The 21,990-nt window shown below is 44.8% G+C and overlaps 1 protein-coding gene across 1 annotated transcript in view; it reads left to right on the top strand.

Annotated features, from left to right (window-relative positions):
- Window positions 1-20,377, top strand: part of GPR143 (G protein-coupled receptor 143) — a 47,892-nt gene extending 27,515 nt beyond the window's left edge. The window contains exon 9 of the mRNA XM_044768160.2: window positions 19,963-20,377. Within this exon, the coding sequence (XP_044624095.2) occupies window positions 19,963-20,057 (95 nt within the window). The 3' untranslated portion in view covers window positions 20,058-20,377. The remainder of the gene's footprint in view (window positions 1-19,962) is intronic.
- Window positions 20,378-21,990: the final 1,613 nt, after the last annotated feature.

The following is a 21,990-nucleotide window of genomic DNA, read 5'->3' as shown; positions in this document are numbered from 1 at the left end:
ACTTGTGGATGTTGAACCATCCCTGTGTCCCTGGTATAAATCCCACTTGATCATGATGTATGATCTTTTTGATGTATTGCTGTATTCGGGTTGCCAATATTTTGTTGAGGATTTTTGCATCTATGTTCATCAGCGATATTGGCCTGTAGTTTTCATTTTTTGTGTTGTCCTTGTCAGGCTTTGGTATCAGAGTGATATTGGCCTTGTAGAATGTGTTAGGAAGCGTTCCATCTTCCCTAATTTTTTGGAATAGCTTGAGAAGGATAGGTATTAAATCCTGTCCAAAAGTTTGGTAGAATTCCCCAGGGAAGCCATCGGATCCTGGGGTTTTATTCTTTGGGGATGCTTTTGCTTGCTGTTTCAATCTCTTTCCTTGTGTTTGGTCTCTTCAGATTATCTGTTTTTCCTTGATTCAGCATTGGGAGGTTGTAAGAATTTAAGAATTTATTTCCTCTAGATTGTCCATTTTATTGGCATATAGTTTTTTGTAGTATCCTCTTATGATCTGTTTTTCTGTGGTATCCATTGTTATTTCTCCTCTTGCATTTCTAGTTTTATTTATCTGAGCTTTCTCTCTTTTTCTTTGTAAGTCTGGCTAGGGGTTTGTTAATTTTATTTATCTTCTCAAAGAACCAGGTCTTTGTTTCATTGATCCTTTCTAGTGTCTTTTTTTGTTTCAATAGCATTTATTTCTGCTCTGATTTTTATTATTTCTCTCCTTCTGCTGACTTTGGGCTTTGTTTGTTCTTTTTCTAATTCAATTAGGTGTAGTTTGAGATTGCTTATTTGGGATTTTTCTTGCCTGTTAAGGTGTGCCTGTACTGTGATGAATTTTCCTCTTAATACAGCTTTTGCTGCATCCCATATGAGATGATATGGTATGTTATCAATTTCATCTATCTCCAGATATTTTTTTATTTCTGTTTTATTTTCTTCAATGATCCATTGTTTGTTCAATAGCATGTTGTTTAGTCTCCACATCTTTGTCCCTTTCTCAGCTTTTTTCTTGTAATTAACTTCTAGCTTTATAGTGTTGTGATTGGAAAAGATACTTTTTATTATTTCAACGTTCTTAAATTTATTGAGGCTTGCCTTGTTTCCCAACATATGGTCTATTCTTCAGATTGTTCCATGCACACTTGAGAAGAATGTGTAGTCTGCTGTTTTTGGATGGAGTGTTCTATATATGTCTATTAAGTCCAACTAGTCTAGCTTTTTATTTAATTCCACTGTTTCCTTGTTGATTTTCTGTCTGGATGATCTATCCATTGATGTGAGTGGAGTGTTGAGGTCCCCTACTATTATTGTGTTATTATTAATATCTTCTTTTAGGTTTATTAATAATTGCTTTATGTACTTTGGTGTTCCTGTGTTGGGTGCATAGACATTTATAAGTATTATTTCTTCTTGATGGAGTGTCCCTTTGATCATTATATACTGCCCCCTTTGTCTCTCTTTACCTGTCTTATCTTGAAGTCTACTTTGTCTGATATAAGTATTGCAACACCTGCTTTCTTTTGTTTGCCATTAGCTTGGAGTGTCATCTTCCATCCTGTCACTCTGAGCCTGTGTTTGTCCTTGGAGCTGAGATGTGTTTCCTGGAGGCAGCACATTGTTGGGTCTTGTTTTTTAATCCATCCAAGCATTCTGTGTCTTTTTATTGGAGAATTCCATCCATTTACGTTTAGCATGATTATCGATATATGATGGCTTAATGCTGTCACTTTATCACTTGTTTTCCAGTTCTCCTGCTTTTCCTTTGTTTCTCGTCCTGTGTATTTTGTTCTACCAATTTAGTTATATAGTTTTTTATTGTTGTGTTTCTTTATTTTCTCTTTATTTATTATTTGTGTCTCTGTTCTGCTTTTTTGTTTAGTGCTTACCATGAGATTTGTATTCAAAATCTTGTGGATAAGATAGTCCTTTTTCTGATGGCCTCTTATTTCCTTAGACTAAACTGATTCAGTCCCTTTCCTCTTCCTCTCCTAAGTTGTTTTTTTCACATCTTATTCCATCTTGTGTTGTGAGTTTGTGGTTAAAATGACAAGATTATCTTTGTTTTTCATGTTTTCCTTCCCTTTGTCTTTAATGCTATACTGGAGTATTTGCTGTCCTGCTCTGAATCTGTTTAGCTATTTATCTCCTTACTCTGTGCTTTTTAACCCCTTTCTCCCTTTTGTTTTTCAGGTATGATGGCCTTCTTGAGGATTTCTTGTAGGAGGGGTGGTCTCGTGGCCACAAACTCCCTTAGCTTATTTTTGTCTGGGAAAGTTTTTATTTCTCCGTCATATCTGAAGGATATTTTCACTGGATAGAGTATTATTGGCTGAAAGTTTTCGTCCTTCAAAGATTTGAATATATCATTCCAGTATCTCCTAGCCTGTAGGTTTCTGCAGAGAAATCTGCTGAAAGCCTGATAGGGGTTCCTTTGTAAGTTATTTTCTTCTGCCTTGCTGCCCTTAATATTCTCTTCGTCATTCACTCTTGCCAGTTTCACTACTATATGCCTTGCAGTAGGTATTTTTACATTGACATATTTGGGAGTTCTGGTAGCCTCTTCCACGTGGATTTCCATCTTCTTCCCCAGGTTTGGGACGTTCTCTGCTATTATTTCTTTTAACAAGCTTTCTGCTGCATTCTCCTTCTCTCCTTCTTCTGGAATACCTATAATTCTTATATTGCATTACCTAATTGAGTTGAATATTTCTTGGAGACTTTCTTCATTTCTTTTTAGCCTTAGTTCTTTGTCCTTCTGTGTCTGGAGCATTTCAACATGTCTATCTTCGATTATGCTGATACACTCCTCTATGATATCTGCTTGAGTGTTCAGAGAATCCATATTTTGTTTTGTTTCTTCCATTGTGTCTTTCATCTCTGATATTTCTGATTGATTCTTTATAGTTTCAATCTCTTATGAAGTAGCCCCTGAACTCATTGAATTGTTTCTCTACATTCTCTTTCAACTTGTTGAGTTTTTTGATGCTAGCTATTTTGAAGTCTTTCTCATTTACATTACATAATTCTGTGTCCTCAGGACTGATTTCTGAGTGCTTGTCATTTTCTCTCTGGTCTGGAGATCTAATATAATGTTCGATATTGCAAGAGGGCGGTTCTGTTTTTTTGCATCCTGGTGTTATTTGGTCACAGTTACCACCTATCACCACTGGGTGGGGGTCAAGAGCTGCATATTCTGAGTCCTCTGCCTTCTGCTGAGATCAAAGGCGCTAGAGCTGGTGCTGGGCCAGTGCAGGGAGGGGCACTTTCTCCTGCGTGCTCTCTGGGTTTTCTCACTCTGCTTTTGCTATCTGCTTTCCTGGGATGTTGGCTTGATAAGGTCACCACTCCCATGAAAGCTTTTGCCCTCATAGAGGGCTTCCCTCTAGGCTTCGAGGGCCCTCAGGGATCCTGACGTTCCCACAAACGAATGTCCCCTCCCCCATTCCTTTGTCTCGGAGGCTGCCCATGGTCCCAGATTGCAGTGGTTTGGGGAGGGAGTGAAGTTTTCTCTTATCCCATTCCACCTCCTCCGTGGGGGGCTCCAGCCTCTCTGCCCTCTGTCGTATGGATGTGTGGGTCTCTCTAACATTTTTTGTGTTGTGTTTGGATGTCCTCTGTTGGAGTATGAATGTCTTTTTCATTGCATGGTGAAAGGGAGAGATTACAGGGAAAGCTCACTCCGTCATGTTGCTGACGTCACTCTTGTTGAGTTTTTTTATGATAGCTATTTTGAATTCTGTCATTTAGATTGAAAATTTCTGTGCCTTCAGGATTGATCTCTGGGTGCTTGTCATTTTCCTCATTGTTTGGAGTATTAATATACCTCCTCAGATATTTGATGGGGTGGATTTGTGCCCTTGCATAGTGGTAGTGCCTGGTCCCAGATTCCACCTGCCACCACTGGGGGTTGGTGGTGGCCAGGAGCGCTTTATTCTGAGCCCGTTGTTATCTTTGGCATCTTTGCCTGTCCTTTGGAATCTATGTTGACAGGGCCCATCTGTGATTTCCCACTAGCAGCTGCTGCTTTACTAACATATGTGCAGGCTTTCTGGTGGGGGTCCCTTGCTGTGGCTGACCAACCAAGCTGGTGTGCTGGGTGAGGGGAGGGGCACTTTCTTTCGTGTGCACGATCCCAGGAGTGTTCTCACTGTGCCCTCGCTATCTGTTCTCCTGGGGTGCTGGCTTGATGAAGACACCCCCACAATAGCTTAGCCTCCTCTGTGTGGACCTTTCCTATGGCTGGGCAGAAATTCAGAGAGCAAAGGCCTTCCCCTGGAGAGCCACCCTTTCCAGATCTCCTTTCAGAGCCTGCACCCTTGGTAGCTGCCAGGGAGGTAGAGGAGATCCCCTTACCTCCTTCCACTCCCTCCTGGGTGGGGTCCAGCACCTCCACCTTCAGACATATGGCTGCGTGGGTCTCTCAGATGTCTATTGTGCTGTGTGAATGTCCTCTGTTGTCTTATGTCCTTTTCATTGTATCTTATGTGGGAGAATCTAAGGGAAGAGTTCACTCCACCATGATGATGACATCACTCCCAGTAACAGTCTTTAAGTAAAAGACACTCTGATCTGCTTGTAGGACTAACCCAATTCATGGGTGTGGGGAATTGTTTTGATGATCATGCTTTGTGACTTGTAGCAATGGGGTACAGTACATTGAGAGGATCTGTGTGTAATTCTTCAAGACAACTTCATTCAAAATATCTTTATAAGGAATCGGAATTTCCCTTAAGAAAAATGGTACTTCTCACAAACAAAAACCTCGTTGGTTTTTATCTTATGAACACTGGAAAACCTTAAAATAGCGTAATTTACTCTTTCCACGAGCATTAAGAAGCTTCGTGTCAAATATGGGGCCCTCCTTTAACCAGGGCACTTTCCTCTGTGCTGAGAAAGGAAAAGTTCAGGATCTGATGCCTACATTAATCTTGTCATTGGCTTCAAGGGTGAGGAGGTTGGGAGTGTCAGAGGGTGTGTTTCTCAGGAGATCCACCCCACCACGCCTCCAAGGTCACCTTGGACCAGGTGCCCCTGTTCAGGAGGGGCATGGTTCTGGTTGGAGGGCAGGGCCACAGTAGAACTGGGGTTTGTGGCCCTGGCAGGAGTGGTGGGGCCAGAGCAGAGCTCAGGGGACGGGCCCTGGCAGGAGGGGTTAGTGGAGCACTGAAGCAGGCCTTATTGTGGAGGGAAGGGTGCAGGCTGAGTGGAGGGGTGGGGCCACAAAGGGTGGGGCAGAGGCCTGAATTGGAGGGGCAATGAAGAGGGTAGGCCATCCCTGGCTGTGGCCAAGGAGAGGGCCCTGGCCATGGAGGTGGGGATGTTGCTGTAGACAAGCTGGATCACAGGACTGTAGCCCTTGGGGAGAGCTGAGGCACAGAGCATGTGGGGAAACTGAAGGGATCATGGTTAGAACATAGGTGGTGTGTCCCCAGGCAGGAGGGTTGTGGCCTATTCAGAACATAGTAGACAGAAGTGAGTGGCCTAGCTGTGTCTCTGCCACAATTCCTTGTCTTTCCCACCATTCTCTGTTCTGACTCACGATCTTCCATTCTCTCCCACAATTCCCCTTCTCTCCCACAATTCTCCTTTTTCTCCCATAATCCCTTGTCTTTCCCACAATTCCCTGCCCCTCCTAAGATACTCTTATCTCTCCCACAGTTCCTTGTCTCTCCCATTATCCCTTGTCACTTCCACAATTCCCCATACTCTCCTTCAATTCCCCTTCTCTCTCACAATTCCGTGTCTCTCCCACAATTCATTCTTCTCTCCCATGATCCCTTTTCACTCCCACAATTCTCCATACTCTCCCACAATTCCTTCTCTCCCTTAACCCCTTGTCATTCCCACAATTCCCTTTTTCCCCATGATCTGTTATCTTTCCCACAATGGCCTATCTCTCCTACAATTCCTCTTCCTTGCCCATAATCCCTTGTCTTTCCCACAATTCCCTATTTTTCCTGCAATTCCCCTTCTCTCCCATGATCTTTGTCTTTCCTACAATGCCCTGTGTCTCCCACAAGTCCCTTGTCTCTCCCATAACCGTTCATTGTTCCCACAATTCCTTGTCTCTCCCATAATTATCCTTTCTCTCTTTGGTCTCCCACAATGCCCTATTTCTCCCATAATTCCCTGTCCTTTCCACAATACTTTATTTCTCCAACAATTCCTTCTTAGTCCCATAACTCCTTCTCATTCCCACAATTCCATGTTTCTCCCACAATTCTCCTCTATCCCCTGCACCCTTGTCTTTCCCACACTTCCCTGTCTCTCCCAAAATTCCCAACTCTCTCATAACCCCTAATATTCACTATTCCCTGTGTCTCCCCCATTTCTCAGTTTTTCATTGTCTCTGCTAAAACTCTGTTTTCGTCTACAATTTTCCTTTCTACCACATTCCTTCTCTCCTTCAATTGTTTCTCTTACAATTCTGTTCTCCCTGATGATTTATTCTTTCCCACAATTCTCTATTCTCTCCCAGAATTCTCCACCTCTACCACAATTACATGTCTCTCCCACAATTCTCCTTATTCTCCCTTAACCCCTTGTTATTCCCACAATTTCCTTTTATCCCATGATCTCTTGTCTTTCTCACAAGCCTTGTCTCTCCAATAAATTCTTGTTTTTCTCACAATTCCCCATCACTCCCACAGTAACCCATTCTTTCCCCATCTCCCACAGTGCCCTATTTCCCCATAATTCCTTGTCTTCCCCAAAATACTTTATTTCTTCCACGATTCCCTGTTACTCCCATGACTCCTTCTTATTCCCACAATTCCCTGTCTGTCCTGCAATTCCCGTCTCTCCCATAATCCCTTGTTCCCACAGTTATCTGTCATTCCCACAATGTTTTCTCACACAATTCTCCTTTTTCCCCATAATCCCTTGTCATTCCCACAATTCCATGTCACTGCCACAATATTCCATTTTTCCCACACTCCTTTATCACTGCCCTGATCCCTTGTATTTCCCACAATTCCCTGTCTCTCCCACAATTCCCTCTTCTCTGCCATAACCCATCATCTTTCCCATAATTCTCCCTTCTCTCCCATGATCCCTTGTTACTCCCACAATTCCATGTCACTCCCACAATACTCCATTCGTCCCACAATTCCCCTTTTCTTCCACAATTCTCTTCTCTCCTATCAGCTCTTGTCTTTCCCACAATGCCCTGTCTCCCCCACAATGGTCTCTTCTCTCCCATAATCCCGTCATTCCCACAATTCCACGTCACTCCCACAATGCTCCATTTGCTCACGATTCCTCTTCTCTCCCACAAGTCCCTTCTATCCCACAATTCCCTGTCTATCCCACAATTCCCACTTCTTTCCCATGATGCCTTGTCATTCTCACAATTCTCCATCAATCCCACAATTCTCCAGACTCTCCCACAATGCCCCTTCTCTCCCACAATTCTACTTTCTCTCCCATAATACTTGATTCTTCATTGTTTGTCACAAAACTCTGTTTCCTTCTATGATTCTGTTTTCTACCACATTCCATCCCTCCTGCAGCTATTTCTCTTACAATTCTGTTTCCCCCCACAACTCCGTCCTTCACACAGTTCTCCATTCTCTCCCACAATTCTCCACCTCTCCCACAATTCCATGTCTCTCCCACAATTCTCCTTATTCTCCCATAACCCCTTGTTATTCCTACAGTTCCCCATCTTTTTCCATAATCTCTTGTTCCCACACTTACATGTCTCTCCCTCAATACTCCACATTTTCCCAATAATTCACCTTTCTTTCCTATGATCCTTTGTCTTTCCCCCAATGCCCTGTGTCTCCCACAATTCTCTCTTCTCTCCCACGATCCATTGGCACTCCCACAGTTCTCTGATCTCTCCCACAGTTCTCCATTCTCTCCCACAAGTCTCCTTTCTCTCCCACAATTCTCCTTTTTCTCCCATAATCCCTTGTTTCTCCTACAATTCTTGATTCTTTATTGTGTCTCACAAAACTCGATTTCTTGTACAGTTCTGTTTCCTACCATGTTCTATCTCTCTTGCAATTGTTTCTCTTACATTTCTGTTCTCCCCCATACTTCCTTCTTTCCCACAATTCTCCATTCTTTCCCACAATTCTTTCTCTCCTGTAATCCATGTCTCTCCCACAATACTTCATTTTTGCCATGATTCCTCTTTTTCTTCCATAATCCCATCTTTCCCATAATGCCCTATCTTTCCCACAATTCCCTCTTCTCACCCATGATTCCTTGTCACTCCTGCAATTCTCCATTCTCTCCCACAATTCTCTGTCTCTTGCACAATTCTCAATTCTTCCTTATCTTTCACAAAACTCCATTTTCTTTAATTCTGTTTTCTTCCACATTCCATCTCTCCTGCAATTTTCTCTTACAGTTCTGTTCTCACCCATAATTCCTTGTTTCCCACAATTTTCCATTCTCTCCCACAATTCTCCTAACTGCCATAATCCATGTCTCTCCCACAATTACCCCTACTCTCCTACAACCCCTTGTCATTCCCACAATTCATCATTTTCCCCATAATCCTTTGTCATTCCCACAATTCCACATCTCTCACAATACTCCACTTTTCTCACAATTCCTGTTCCCTCCCACAATTCCCCTTTCTCTCCCATGATCCGTCTTTCCCACAATGCGCTGTTTCTCCAATTTCCCATGATCTCTTGTCTTTCCCACAATTCTGTCTTTTCCACAATTCCCCTTCTCTCCCGTGATCTTTGTCTTTCCCACAGTTCCCTTTCCCACAATTCCCCTTCTCTTCCATGATCCACGTCTTTCCCACAATACCTTGCCTCTCTCACAAACCCCACCTTTTCCCCCATAATCTCTTGTCTTTCCACAATACCCTATTTCTCTCATGTTTCCACATTCCATCCCACAATTGCCCATTTTCTCCCATGATTTTGGATTCTTTATTGTCTCTCATAAATCTTCATTTTCTTCTACAACTGTTTTCCACCACATTCTCACTCTCCAGAATTGTTTCTCCAACAATTCTCTATTACAGTTTTCTGTTCTCCTCCATAATTCCTTGTCTCCTACAATTGTGTATCTCCCAATGCTCCATTATCTCCCACAATGTTCTGTTTCTCCCACACTGCTGGATTTCTCACACAAGTCCCTGTCTTTCCCGTAATACTTTATTTCTCCCACGATTTCCCTCTCTCCCATGAAAACTTGTCTTTCCCCTAATTCCCCGTCTCTCATACGATAGCCTATTTCTCTCATAATTCTCTTTCCCACAATTTCTCCCACAATTCTGGATTCTTCTTTGTCTCTCACAAATATCCATTTTCCTCAACAATCCTGTCTTCTACCACATTTAATCTCTCCTACAATTCTGTTTCTCCCACATTCTGTTTCCAGCCACACTTAATTCCCTTGTCTCACATTTGCCTATCTTCCACAGTTCTCCCCCACAATCCTTCTGTCTACTATTTCCCCTCTCTCCCATATATTATGTTTCTCCTATAATTCCTTTTCTCTCCCAAAATTTCCCCTTCTCTCCCCTAACCCTTTGTTGTTCCCACAATTTCATGTCTCTCCCATAATTCCCCTTGCTCTCCCATAATCTCTTGTCATTCCCACAATTCTACTTCCCTCCATAATTTCTTGTCTCTCCCACCAGTCTCTGTTCTGAACCACAATCTTCCATCCTCTCCCAGAATTCTCCTTCTCTCCCACAATTCTACATTTTCTACGATAATCCCTTGCCTCTCCTAAAATACTCTATCTCGCCCACAATTCCCTCATCTCTGCCATTATCCCTTGTCACTTCCACAATTCTTCATAGTCTCCTACAATTCCCATTCTCTCCCACAATTCCATGTCTCTCCTAATATTCTCTGTCTCTCCCACAATTCATCCTTCTCTTCCATGATCCCTTGTCACTCCCACAATTCTCCATACACTCCCACAATTCTCCTTCTCTCCTATAACCCCTTGTTGTTCCCATCATTCCCTTTTTTCCCATAATCCCTTATCTTTCCCACAATGCTCTTTCTTGCCCACAGTTCCTCTTTGTTTGCCATGATCTCTTATCTTTCCCACAATTTCTTATCTTTCTCACAGTTCCCCTTCTCTGCCATGATCATTGTCTTTCCCACAAGTCCCTTGTCTCTCTCATAACCCCTTATTGTTCCCACAATTCCTTGTCTGTCCCACAATTACCCATTTTCTCCCTTGTCTTCCACAATGCCCTATTTCTCCCATAATTCCTTGTCTTACCCACAATATTTTATTTCCCCCACAATTCTCTTATTGCCCTAACTATTTCTTGTTCCCACAATTCACCATCTCTCCCAAAATTCCTGACTCTCCTATAACCCGTTGTTCCCACAATTCTCTATATCTCTCACAATTCTCGATTTTTCATTGTCTTTGCCAAAACTGTTTTCTTCTACAGTTTTATTTTCTACCACATTCCTTCTCTCCTGCAATTGTTTCTCTTACAATTCTGTTCTCCCTCACAATTTCTTCTTTCCAAAAGTTCTCTATTCTCTCCCAGAATTCTCCATCTCTCCCACAATTACATGTCTCTCCCATAATTCCCCTTACTCTCCCTTAACCCCTTGTTATTCCCACAGTTCCCTTTTTTCCAATGATCTCTTGTCTTTCCTGCAATACCCTGTCTCTCCCACAATTCTCCTTTGTCATGATCCCTTCTCTTCCCAACAAGGCTTGTCTCTCCCATAAACCCTTGTTGTTCCCACAATTCCCCATTCTTTCCCGTCTCCCACAATGCCCTATTTCTCCCATAATTCCTGGTCTTTCCCATAATACTTTGTCTCCCACACTCTATTACTCCATCTCATTCCCACAATTCCCCTGTCTCCCATAATGCCTTGTTCCCACAATTCCTTGTCTTTCCCACAATGCTTGCTCTCTTGCTCTCTTTCTCCCACAGTGCCCCATCTGTCCCACAATTCTGCCTTCTCTCCTATAACCCAGTCTTTTCTCTAATTCTCCCTTCTCTCCCACTATTCTCTCTTCACTCCCATGATCCCTTGTTACTCCCACAATTCCGTGTCACTACCACAATAGTCCATTTTTCCCACAATTCCCCTTCTCTTCCATGATCCCTTGTCTTTCCCACCATGCCCTGTCTCTTCTACAATTCCCTCTTCTCTCCCATGATGCCTTATCATTCCCACAATTCTCCATCAATCCCATAATTCTCCACTGTCCTACAGTGCCCCTTCTCTCCCACAATTCTACTTTCTCTCCCATAATTCTTGATTCTTCATTGTCTGTCACAAAACTCTGTTTCCTTCTACAATTCTGTTTTCTACCACCTTCCATCTCTCCTGCAATTATTCCTCTTACAGTTATATTTTCCTCCACAATTCCATCCTTCAAACAATTCTCCATTCTCTTCCACAATTCTCCACCTCTCCTACAATTCCATGATTCTCCCACAGTTCTCCTTACTCTCCCATACCCCCTTGTCATTCCCACAATTCCCTGTTTTTGCCCATAATCTCTGGTTCCCACAATTCCATGTTTCTCCCACAATACTCCATTGTTACCACAATGCCCCTTTCTCTCCCATGATCCCTTGTCTTTTCCACAATGCCCTATGTCTCCCACAATTCCCTCTTCTCTCCCATGATCCGTTGTCACTCCCACAATCCTCCAATTTCTCCCACAATTCTTTCTCTCCCATAATCCCTTGTCTCTCCCACAATTCTTGATTGTTCATTGTGTCTTACAAAACTCGATTTCTTGTACAATTCTGTTTTCTACCATGTTCCATCTCTCTTGCAATTGCTTCTCTTACATTTCTGTTCTCCCCCATACTTCCTTCTTTCCTACAATTCTCCATTCTCCCTTACAATCTTTCTCTCCTGTAATCCATGTCTCTCCCACAATACTCCATTCTTGCCACAATTCCCTTCTCTCCCATGATGCCTCACCATTCCCACAATTCTCTGTCCATCCCACAATTCTCCAGACTTTCCCACAATGCCCCTTCTCTCCTCTAATTCTACTTTCTCTCCCATAATTCTTGATTCTTGATTGTCTTTCACAAAGCTGTTTCCTTCTACAGTTCTGTTTTCTACCACCTTCCATCTCTCCTGCAGTTATTTTTCTTACAGTTCTGTTTTCCTCCACAATTCCATCCTTCCCACAATTCTCCATTCTCTTCCACAATTCTCCACCTCTCCTACAATCATCCCATGTTTCTCCCACAATTCTCCTTACTCTCCCATACCCCCTTGTCATTCCCACAATTCTGTTTTTTGCCATAATCCCTGGATCCCACAATTGCATGTTTCTCCTACAATACTCCATTTTTCTCACAATTCCCTTTTCTCTCCCATGATCCCTTGTCACTCCCACAATTCTCCAATCTCTCCCACAATTCTCCTTTCTCTCCCATAATCCCTTGTCTTTCCTATACTTCCATCTCTCCCACAATTCTTTTTTTTTTTTTTTTGAGGAAGATTAGCCCTGAGATAACATCTGCCACCAATCCTCCTCTTTTTGCTGAGGAAGACTGGCCCTGAGCTAACATTTGTACCCATCCTCCTCTACTTTATACGTGGATGCCTACCACAGCATGGCTTGTCAAGTGGTGCCATGTCCGCACCCAGGATCTGAACTGGCAATCCCAGGCTGCCAAAGTGGAACATGCACACTTAACCACTGTACCACCAGGCCGGCCCCCTTCCTCTACTTTATATGTGGGATGCCTACCACAGCATGGCTTGCCAAGCGGTGCCCTGTCTGCACCTGGGTTCCAAACCAGTGAACCCCGGGCCTCTGAAGTGGAACATGTGCCCCTCGTCGCTGTGCCACTGGGCCGGCCCCTCCCACAATTCTTAATTCTTTGTGGTCTCTCTCAAAACTCGATTTCTTCTACAATTCTGTTTTATACAACTTTCCATCTCTTTTGCAATTGTTATTCTTACAGTTCTGTTGTCCCCCATAATTCCTTCTTTCCCACAATTCTCCATTCTCTCCCACAATTTTCTTTTTTTTAAAGATTTAAAAAAATTTTTTCCCTTTTTCTCCCCAAAGCCCTAGTACATAGTTGTATATTTTTAGTTGTGAGTCCTTCTAGTTGTGGCATGTGGGATGCTGCCTCAGCATGGCTTGATGAGCGGTGCCACATCCACAACCAGGATCCAAACTGGTGAAACCCTGGGCTGCTGAAGCGGAGTGCACAAACTTAACCACTTGGCCATGGGGCAGGCCCCCACAATTTTCTCTCTCTCCCACAATTCTCCATCTCTCCCCTAACCCCTTGCCTTCCTACAATTCCATGTCTCTCCCACAGTGCTCTGTTCTTTTAACAATTCCTCCTCTCTCACAATTCTCCATTCTCTCCCATTATTCCCTGTCTCACCCATAATGCCACTCTCTCCCCCATAATCTTTTTCTCTTCTACAATTCCATCTCTTCACAATTCTCGATTCTTTATTTTGTCTCACAAAACTTTTTTTTTCTTTTACAATTCTCTTTTCTACTTCATTCCATCTCTCCTGCAATTGTTTTTCTTACACTTCTGCTCTCTGGCATAATTCCTTCTTTCCTACAATTCTCCATTCTCACATACAATTCTCCTTTCTCTCTCATAATCCATGTCTCTCCCACAATTCCCATTACTCTCCCATAACCCCTTGTCATTCCTACAATTCACGTTTTTCCTCATAATCTTGTCATTCCTACAATTCCATGTCTCCCCCAATACTCCACTTTTCCCACAATTCCCCTTCTCTCTCTCAATTCCCTTTTCTCTCCCATGATCCCTTGTCTTTCCCACAATGTCCTCTCCCACAATTCCCTCTTATCTCCCATGATCTCTTGTCTCTCCCACAGTTATCTGTCACTCCCACAATTCACATACTCTCTCACAATTCCTCTTCTCTCCCACAATTCTATTTCCTCTCCCACAATTCTCTATTCTTCCTTGTCTCTCACAAATCTTCATTTCTATTATAGTTCTGTTTTCTACAACATTCCATCTCTCCTGCAGTCGTTCTTCTACAGTTCTTTTCTCCATAATTCCTTTTTTCCCACAACTGCCTGTCTGTCCCACAATTCTCTATTCTTTCCCAAAATTCTGCCTCTCCCATAATTCCCCTTACCTTCCCATAACCCCTTATCATTCCCACAATTCCCTTTTTTCAGATTATCCCTTGTCTTTATGAAAATTCTCTTTCCCACCATTCTTCTTTCTCTCCCATGATTCATTGTATTTCCCACAATGCCCTGTCTCTCTCACAATTTTCTGTTCTCTCCTGTAATTCCATATCTCTCCCACAATTCCCCTTACTCTCCCATAACCCCTTTTCATTCCCGCAATTCCCCTTTATCTCCTACAATTCCGTCTCTCCCACAATTCTCAAGTTTTTCTTGTCCCTCACAAAACTACATTTTCTTCTGCAATTCTGTTTTCTACCACAGTCCATCTCTCCTGCAGTTGTTTCTCTACAATTCTGTTCTCCACACAATTCCTTGTCTCTCCCACAATACTCCATTTTTCTCATGATTCCCCTTCTCTCCCAGAATTTCCCTTTCTTCCCCATGATCCCTTGTCTTTCTCACAGTGCCCAGTCTCTCACAATTTCCTCTTCTCTCCCATGATCCCTTGTCACTCCCACAATTCTGTTACTCCCACAATTCTCCATTCTCTCCCATGATCCCTTGTCTTTCCCACAATGCCCTGACTCTCCCACAATTCCTTTTTCTTTCCCATGATCCCTTGTCATTCCCACAATTCTCTGTCACTCCTCAATTCTCCCTTCTCTCACAATTCCACTTTCACTCCCATTATCCTTTGTCTTTCCCAGAATGCCTTGTCTCTCCCACAATTCCCTCTTCTCTCCCATGATCCCTTGGCATTCTCACAATTCTCCATCACTCCCACAATTCTCTATCACTCCCAGAATTCTCCATTCTTTTCCTCCCACATTCCTTAGCTGTTCCACAGTTCCCCTTTGTCTCCCATAACCCATTGTCTTTTCCACAATTCTTCATTATTTCCCACAATTCTTTCTCTCCCATAACCCCTTTTCTTTCCCACAATTCTCTATTCTTCCTTGTCTTTCATCAATTTCCATTTCTTCTACAATTCTGTTTTCTACCATATTCCATCTCTCCTGCAGTCATTCTCCTACAGTTCTGTTCTCCAAAATTCCTTTTTTTCCCCACTATTGCCTGTTTGTCCCACATTTCTCCATTCTTTCCCATAATTCCATATCTCTCCCACATTCCCCTTATTCTCCAATAACTCCTTTTAATTCCCACAATTCCCCTTTCTCTCCCATAATCCCTTGTCATTCCCACAATTCCATGTCTCTCCCACAATACTCCATTTGCCCCACAATTCCCCTTTCTCTCCCATGACCCCTTGTCTTTCCCACAGTGCCCTGTCTCTCTCACAATTCCTCATTCTTTCTCATGATCCCTTGCCCTTCCCATGATTCCCTTTCTCTCCCATGATCCTTGTCTTTCCTGTAATGCCTTGTCTCCTCCACAATTTCCCTTTTCCCCCATAATCTCTCCATTTGCCCCCATAATCCCTCTCTCCACTATTTCCTCTCTCTCCCATAATATTCTATTTCTCCCATAATTTATTTCCTCTCCCACAATTCCCTTCTCTCCCCTAACCCTTTGTTGTTACCACAATTCCATGTCTCTCCCATAGCCCCTTGTTGCTCTTACAATTCCCCGTCTCTCCCATAACACTCTAATTCACCCACAATTCCCTGTCTCTCCCATAACCCCTTGTTCTTCTCACAATTCCGTTTCTCCCACAATACCTTATTTCTTTCACAATTCCCTGTTTCCCACAATTCCTCATTTTCTCCCGTAATTCTGGATTCTTCATTGTCTTTAACAAATCTATTTTCTTCTACAATTCTGTTTTCTCCTATGTTCCATCTCTCCTACAATTCTGTTTCTCCTACAGTTCTCTGTTCTCAACCATAATTTCTTCTCTCTCAGTTGCCTGTCTCACACAATTCCATGTCTCTCCCATACTTCCCTGTCTCTCCCACTGTGCCTTATTTGTCTCACAATTCCCTTTCCCACAATTCCATGTTCTCCACAAGTCTTCATTCTTTGTTCTTTCTCACAAATCTCTATTCTCTTCTACAACCAAACTGTCTCTCCTATAATTCTCTCCTACAATTCTCTATTATCCCCCATAATTCCTTCTCTCCCACAATTCTCCATTCTCTCCCGTAATCCATTGTCTTTCCCACAATTCCATCTCTCCTATAATACTCTATTTGTCCCACAATTCTCCTTTCTCTCCTTTGAGCCCTTGTATTTCCTACAATTCTCTGTCTCTCCCACAATAGCCTGTTTCTCTCATAATTCTCTTTCCCAGTTTCTCCTTTTCTCCCACAATTCTGGATTCTTCATTGTCTCTTACAAATCTGTTTTCTTCTATAAAGCTGTTTTCTACCACATTCCATCTCTCCCACAATTCTCTTTCTCCTAAAGTTCTCTATTCTCCCCTATAATTCCTTCTCATAATTGTCTGTCTCCCACAATTCTCCATTCTTTTCCACGATTCTCCTTTCTCCCCCATAATCTGTGTCCCCCAATACTTTATCCCTCCCATAATTCCATGTCTCTCCCAGAATTCTCCACTCTTTCCCACAATTCTGTTCTTTCCTACAATACTCTTTCTCCCACAATTCTCTCTTCTATGATTCTTTATTCTCCCTCACAATTCTGTCTCTCCTCAAATTCCCTTTCTCTCCCACAGTTCCTCATTCTCTCCAGAATTCCCATTTTTTTCCCTACAATTCTGTTCTTCCCCATAATCCCTTGTTTCCCCAATTCTCTCTTCTATCACAATTCTTGTCTTTCTCTTAATTCCCTGCCTCCCATTATTCTGGTCCCCCCCGCCCCCCACCACAATTCTGTCCTTTCCCATAATTCTTGATTCTTTTCCCAAATTCCCTGTATCTCCCACACTTCCTCATTTCTCTGTTCTCTCTCATACATCTCTGTTCTTTGTCTTCTATGATTTTCTCTGCTGTCAGTTGCTCTCCCCTTGAACAGAACCCTGGTGGCCCCATGGACTGTATTGCTAGAGGAATGTGGAAGAGAGTATACCCCAAGGCCTCCACCTGTGCCAGGCTGGCTAGATCAAATGCAACACCTTGAAGGGGATCTAAGCCCAGGTGTCATATGTTCTCTATGGCTCTTGCTCAGTGCCCACTGGTTGGGTTTCTGATGTAGGGCTTCATGGTTTTCAAGGGATCCAGGAACAGCAGCTGAGGGCACAGGAAACGTCCAACATGCCTTCCCAAATCCTAGATCTATGCGGGGCCAGGAAGTTCCCAAGAACCTGTCTGGGCTTGCAAGGCTCATTAAAGAGAGTTGCTAGGAAGGGGCTTGGCCCTTGGGCACCATGAGGTCGCTGGCACCTGCATTTCTTGCACCAATAGAGAATTACTCCCATACCCCGATGGCCTCATTGAATTTTCTCCTCAGAGACTTGCTCAGCCAGCACATTCTCTCTTTGTGGAGACCTTTAAGACCATAAGAGAAAACCCATGGAAACCCAGGCCTGCTAGAAAGCCCACAGCTTCGAGCACCCATTGAACTTAGCACAGGCAGGGCTGGCTCAGGTGGCTCGGCTCCAGCAGCACTGGGGCCTGAGAAAGTTGTTATGGCACAACTGGATCTCCTCTGTGGAGCCCCAGGGGGAGAATGAAAGAACCAGGAACATTTAAAAAGTCACGAGATCCAGAGCATGTCCCGAAGTGCAAGGTCACGGGGGAGTGTCCCCAGCCCAGACCTTGATCACAAGCCATCATATGACACTACATTCCAGAGTCTTTTTCAAAAGACCACAGAAATTGCGCACAAGTTCCCATGAGCCCAGGACATCCTCATAAACAGTGGGTGACCCTGTGAGAATCAAGTCTTTTTGAAGTGCCATCAGCCTCTCCAGCAGGAATGCGGTTCTGAAACTGGAAGTGTCTACTAGAAGTCTTCCCAGCTGGTGCCCAGTCTCCAGGAAAAGAAAGTCCACCGTTCCAACAAGAGGTCTCCTCCTGCCATCCTTGTTGACAACCCAAATTCTCCTCAGGATCTGGCTGCCAGGACCATGGCCCTGATGCCAGTCCTCCACGCACCCTCTGAATTCCTTTACCCTCTTTGTGGAGCTCATCATACTTAGTCTGACAGATCTGAGTGCTGCCTCCCCCCACAGGCCATGGTGGGTTTTGCGGGGGGACAACACTGCAGTCCCATACTTGTGTTTTCTTGGTGTTATGTCATCTCTTCTTGTGACTCAGGCTTCCCCCAACATTCCCAAGCATATCTTTCCTGTTGCCATAATTTCTCCCCTCCTCTTATCCATTTAACGTTCCCTCTTTTCTTCCTTAAGTGTCCTCCAAAACTGCATGTGTCTCTCCTTACATTGTGCCTGTTCCTGTCCTCCTTTATGCTCATCATTCTTAATTAATGCTCCAAGGTGCTAGTGCTGCGTCTTGGTGTCAGTGCGTGTGCCCTGTCCTATTTATCCAGTCAACAGTGGTTTATCCAGCACCTTCCAGGTGCCAGGTGCCATTTGAGGCACTACTGAACCTATGGTAAGTAAGATAGACAAAGTCAGGGCTGCCCCGTGGCATCATGGTTAAGTTTGGTGTCTTCTGCTTTGGTGGCTTGGGTTCGCGGGTTTGGATCCTGGGCATGGACCTACACCACTTGTCAGCCGTGCTGTGGTGGCATATATAAAGTGGAGGAAGACATATAATGCTAACAGATGTTAGCACAGGGCTAATCTTCCTCAGCAAAAAACAAACAGACAATTCTAAAAGAAGATGCAAAAAGTCCCTGTCCATTGAGACTCTCCACTCTTGTAGGAGAGAGAGAAGGGAAAACACAATAATAATAGAATATTCCAGACAGCAAAAGTACTATGAAGAAAAGCAGATAGGGCGGGGGCAGGAGAGTGGGTTTGGATAGGGGTTCTGCATGCCTCCCTGAGGCTGAGATAACATCTGAATTGAGCCCTGAAGGAAGTGAGTGAGCCAGAAAGAAACCTGAAGAGCTGACAAGCAGAGAAAGGGCTGTGCAAAGCCTTGGTGGCAGGCCTGAGCTCGGCGCGTGGAAGAGAGGCCAGTGTGCCTGTGGGTGGGGAGTGAGCAGAAGGACGAGGGAGGAGGCTGCAGGGGTCAGCAAGGGCACTGGTAGAGGGGCCTCAGGATGTGGAGATTTTCCTGAAGGGCAGCCACTTGCCCCATGCACAGTTGAAAAGGCCACCTTCTTTGTGTCTTCCTTCTTGGTATCCCACACACACAGCCTAGGACCTGGCACACAGCTGGCCCTCCTGAATATTTGCAGAATAACTCTGCCATCTGTTCCAGAGGGTTCCCGGGGTTCTGGAGGCAGGTGTGTCACCTCCAGGAGTACTGTTTTGGCAGGAGTGACATTTGCTTTCATTCTACTGATGGTTACCCACTTTTTTTTTCTGCCCTCAAACCCTGTGGTCTCATCCCTGAAGAGACAACTGGAAGGTGTCTTAGTTTGACAGAGGGCAGTGGGCTCCCTCCCTTTGGGCACCTCCTGGAGTTGGGGTCAGGTGGCCAGGCCACCATGGGGCCCTGTGATGAGCCTGAGTCACAGAAGGGATCTGTGGGTCTAAATCCGACAGCATGTGTCACAGGGCTGCGAAGCCTGCCCGAGTCAACAGGGGTGGTCTTGACTTGGTCTCCAGCGTCCATGTGGTTCGGCTCTCTGAGACGCACGTTTAGCTGTCCAGCACGGAGGTTTGGAAAAAGGGATGCCAGGGGCAGGGGCGGGCCTGAAGATGGACGCAGAATCACACATCGGGTGCCTTCGGTGATTCTCTAGGATTTATTTCATCTTTTGAAATGATTTAATCAAATGTAGGTGAACGTATCATGTAACTTTATTATTCTTTTTAATAGACAGCATTTCTGAAGCTTATGAAAAACCTTCTAGGACACTGACGCCATCAGTTTTTTCTCTTTTCCTCTCCAGGTTCCGATGCCAGCACAATTGAAATCCACATTGCAAGTGGGTCCCGCCATGAAGATGAGGTCAAATCTCTTTCCCAAACCCAGGGAGACCTATGAGAGGGACGTGACACGGGTCCAGACCCCGCATCCCTCAAAGTCGACATCTCTCTTTGTTTTGAACTGTTCTCGCCTTCCTGTCACCACACTGCCAGGTGTGGCATCCCCCCAACCTCACCCAATATTAGAACTTCTTCCCGAGGGTCCTCTTGGTGATGAGAACTGATCCACGAGCTGGTGCTTGGGAGTGGAAAACGCCTTCTAAACCAAACAGCAGCTTCTCTAGACTCTTAGTTGCCCTCTGTTTTTCTGAGGCTGGCTGTAATGTAAATGCCGGATCCCGGTCCTTGGGAAAAGTTAATAAAGTAGTTGCAACCGAGCTCCCAGCCTGACTTGCATTCTGTCTGTATAATGCCTCTAGCGAGCGCTCCTAAGTGAGGGAGTGATGATGCCACACGGCAGTGAGGTAAGCAGCAGCAGGACGAGTGGGGGCACCAGGGAGCGGCAGCACAGCACGATCTTCCTGCACCACTAGGGGGCGGAGAGGGGGGCTGGCGCCAATCACTAACTGAGCCCTTGGTCCCCACGCTGTGTCGAGCAATGACAGTCTAAGGAATCCTTGGAACCTGATTTATGCACAGATCATTGCCTAAATGTCTTTATTTCCATCAGCTGAAATAAATATATAGTATATATATTTTTTTGGTGAAAATATTGTAGTATGCATTGGATTTGCAAGCCACCCAGCTATGTCTATAAAAAAACAAGATAACACTATTGTCTCAGGACACTGCAGACAGCCCTGCCACATGACACCTCCTTCACATGAGATTAGGACTCCCTTTCCCCTAGGAAAGCTGTCCAGGATGTTTCTGGACTTGTACTTTTGGAGAGTCGCATGGCTGCAGATGGGTTCAGGGTACACGGTGACCGTGACCGTAGTGCCCGGGGGCTGCACATCCCTAAGGGTGGGCCTGCGCTGGAGCACACCCACTTTGATCCAAAGCATTATGACCTGAAGGGGTTTTTGCTTTTCCAGATGTGTTCTGCATCTGCATGGTGACATTTGGTCTGCTCCCGGCCTCAGAAGCCTCTCCCCATTGGAGGATGCTCCCCAAGCGGGTGAGGCTCAGTCCCACCCTCACCCCAGAGGCCAAGAGGCCAGCTTCTCACTTTCCCAGCCTCCCTTTCAGCTAGAGGAGGGCACAGGACTTGGCAGAGCCAATGAGACACGTGTCCCAAGTCTTTGAGGTAGAAGCCAGTGCCCCAGGGAATGGGTCTCGGAGATGCGTTTCTGGAGGGGGAGTGGCAGCAGCTGGGCAGCGGACGTGTCTGCTTTGGGAGGCAGCTTGGGTGTGCTTTGGGGCTGGTTCAGTATGAGGGTGTGGGTAGCAGCCCCGTTGCTGTGGCCGTGCCCCATGTTACCTGCATAGGTCCAATCCTGTAGCCTTATTTTGGCTGTTCTGTCTGCATGGCCTCCAAGCCCGGTTCCGCAGAGCTGCCCAGTGTCCTCACCCGTTCTTTTTGGCTTACATGTGCCAGAGTCAGGTTCGGAACCCTGACTGATCTGATTGTCCAGTTAATGTAATTCCTCCTAGCTGGGGATCAGCATCACCAGCTGGCATGGAGGTTTCAGTGGGGGCGAGCTGAGTGAGAGGTTGTCCGTACCTTCTCGTTGCTCCTTGCCAGGCGCTGAGCTATGACTCGGCACTGGGGATGCACAGATGAGCATCGGCGACGTGGTGGAGCAAGTCAGTCCAGGGAATAAGAGAGACGTAATTGAGCAAACAAATGAACGAGAGGCTGGACAATGCTTGGTTTTAGGCAATTTCCCCATAGGGCTGGTTGCTGCAGAGGGATGTCTGGTCTTTATTGTTTAGAGATGGGAGACACTAGAGTACACTGGGAGGCTAAAGGGAACGATCCAGGGAAGAGAAAGCAGTAACGATGATGTGAGGGAGGGGACAATGACCTGGGAGAAGCCCTTGAAGAG

The sequence above is a fragment of the Equus asinus genome, chromosome X (genome assembly GCF_041296235.1).
Source record: "Equus asinus isolate D_3611 breed Donkey chromosome X, EquAss-T2T_v2, whole genome shotgun sequence".
Classification (NCBI taxonomy): Eukaryota; Metazoa; Chordata; class Mammalia; order Perissodactyla; family Equidae; genus Equus; species Equus asinus.
The sequence above is the reverse complement of the archived record's forward strand: the minus strand, read 5'-3'. Positions and strand labels throughout refer to the sequence as shown.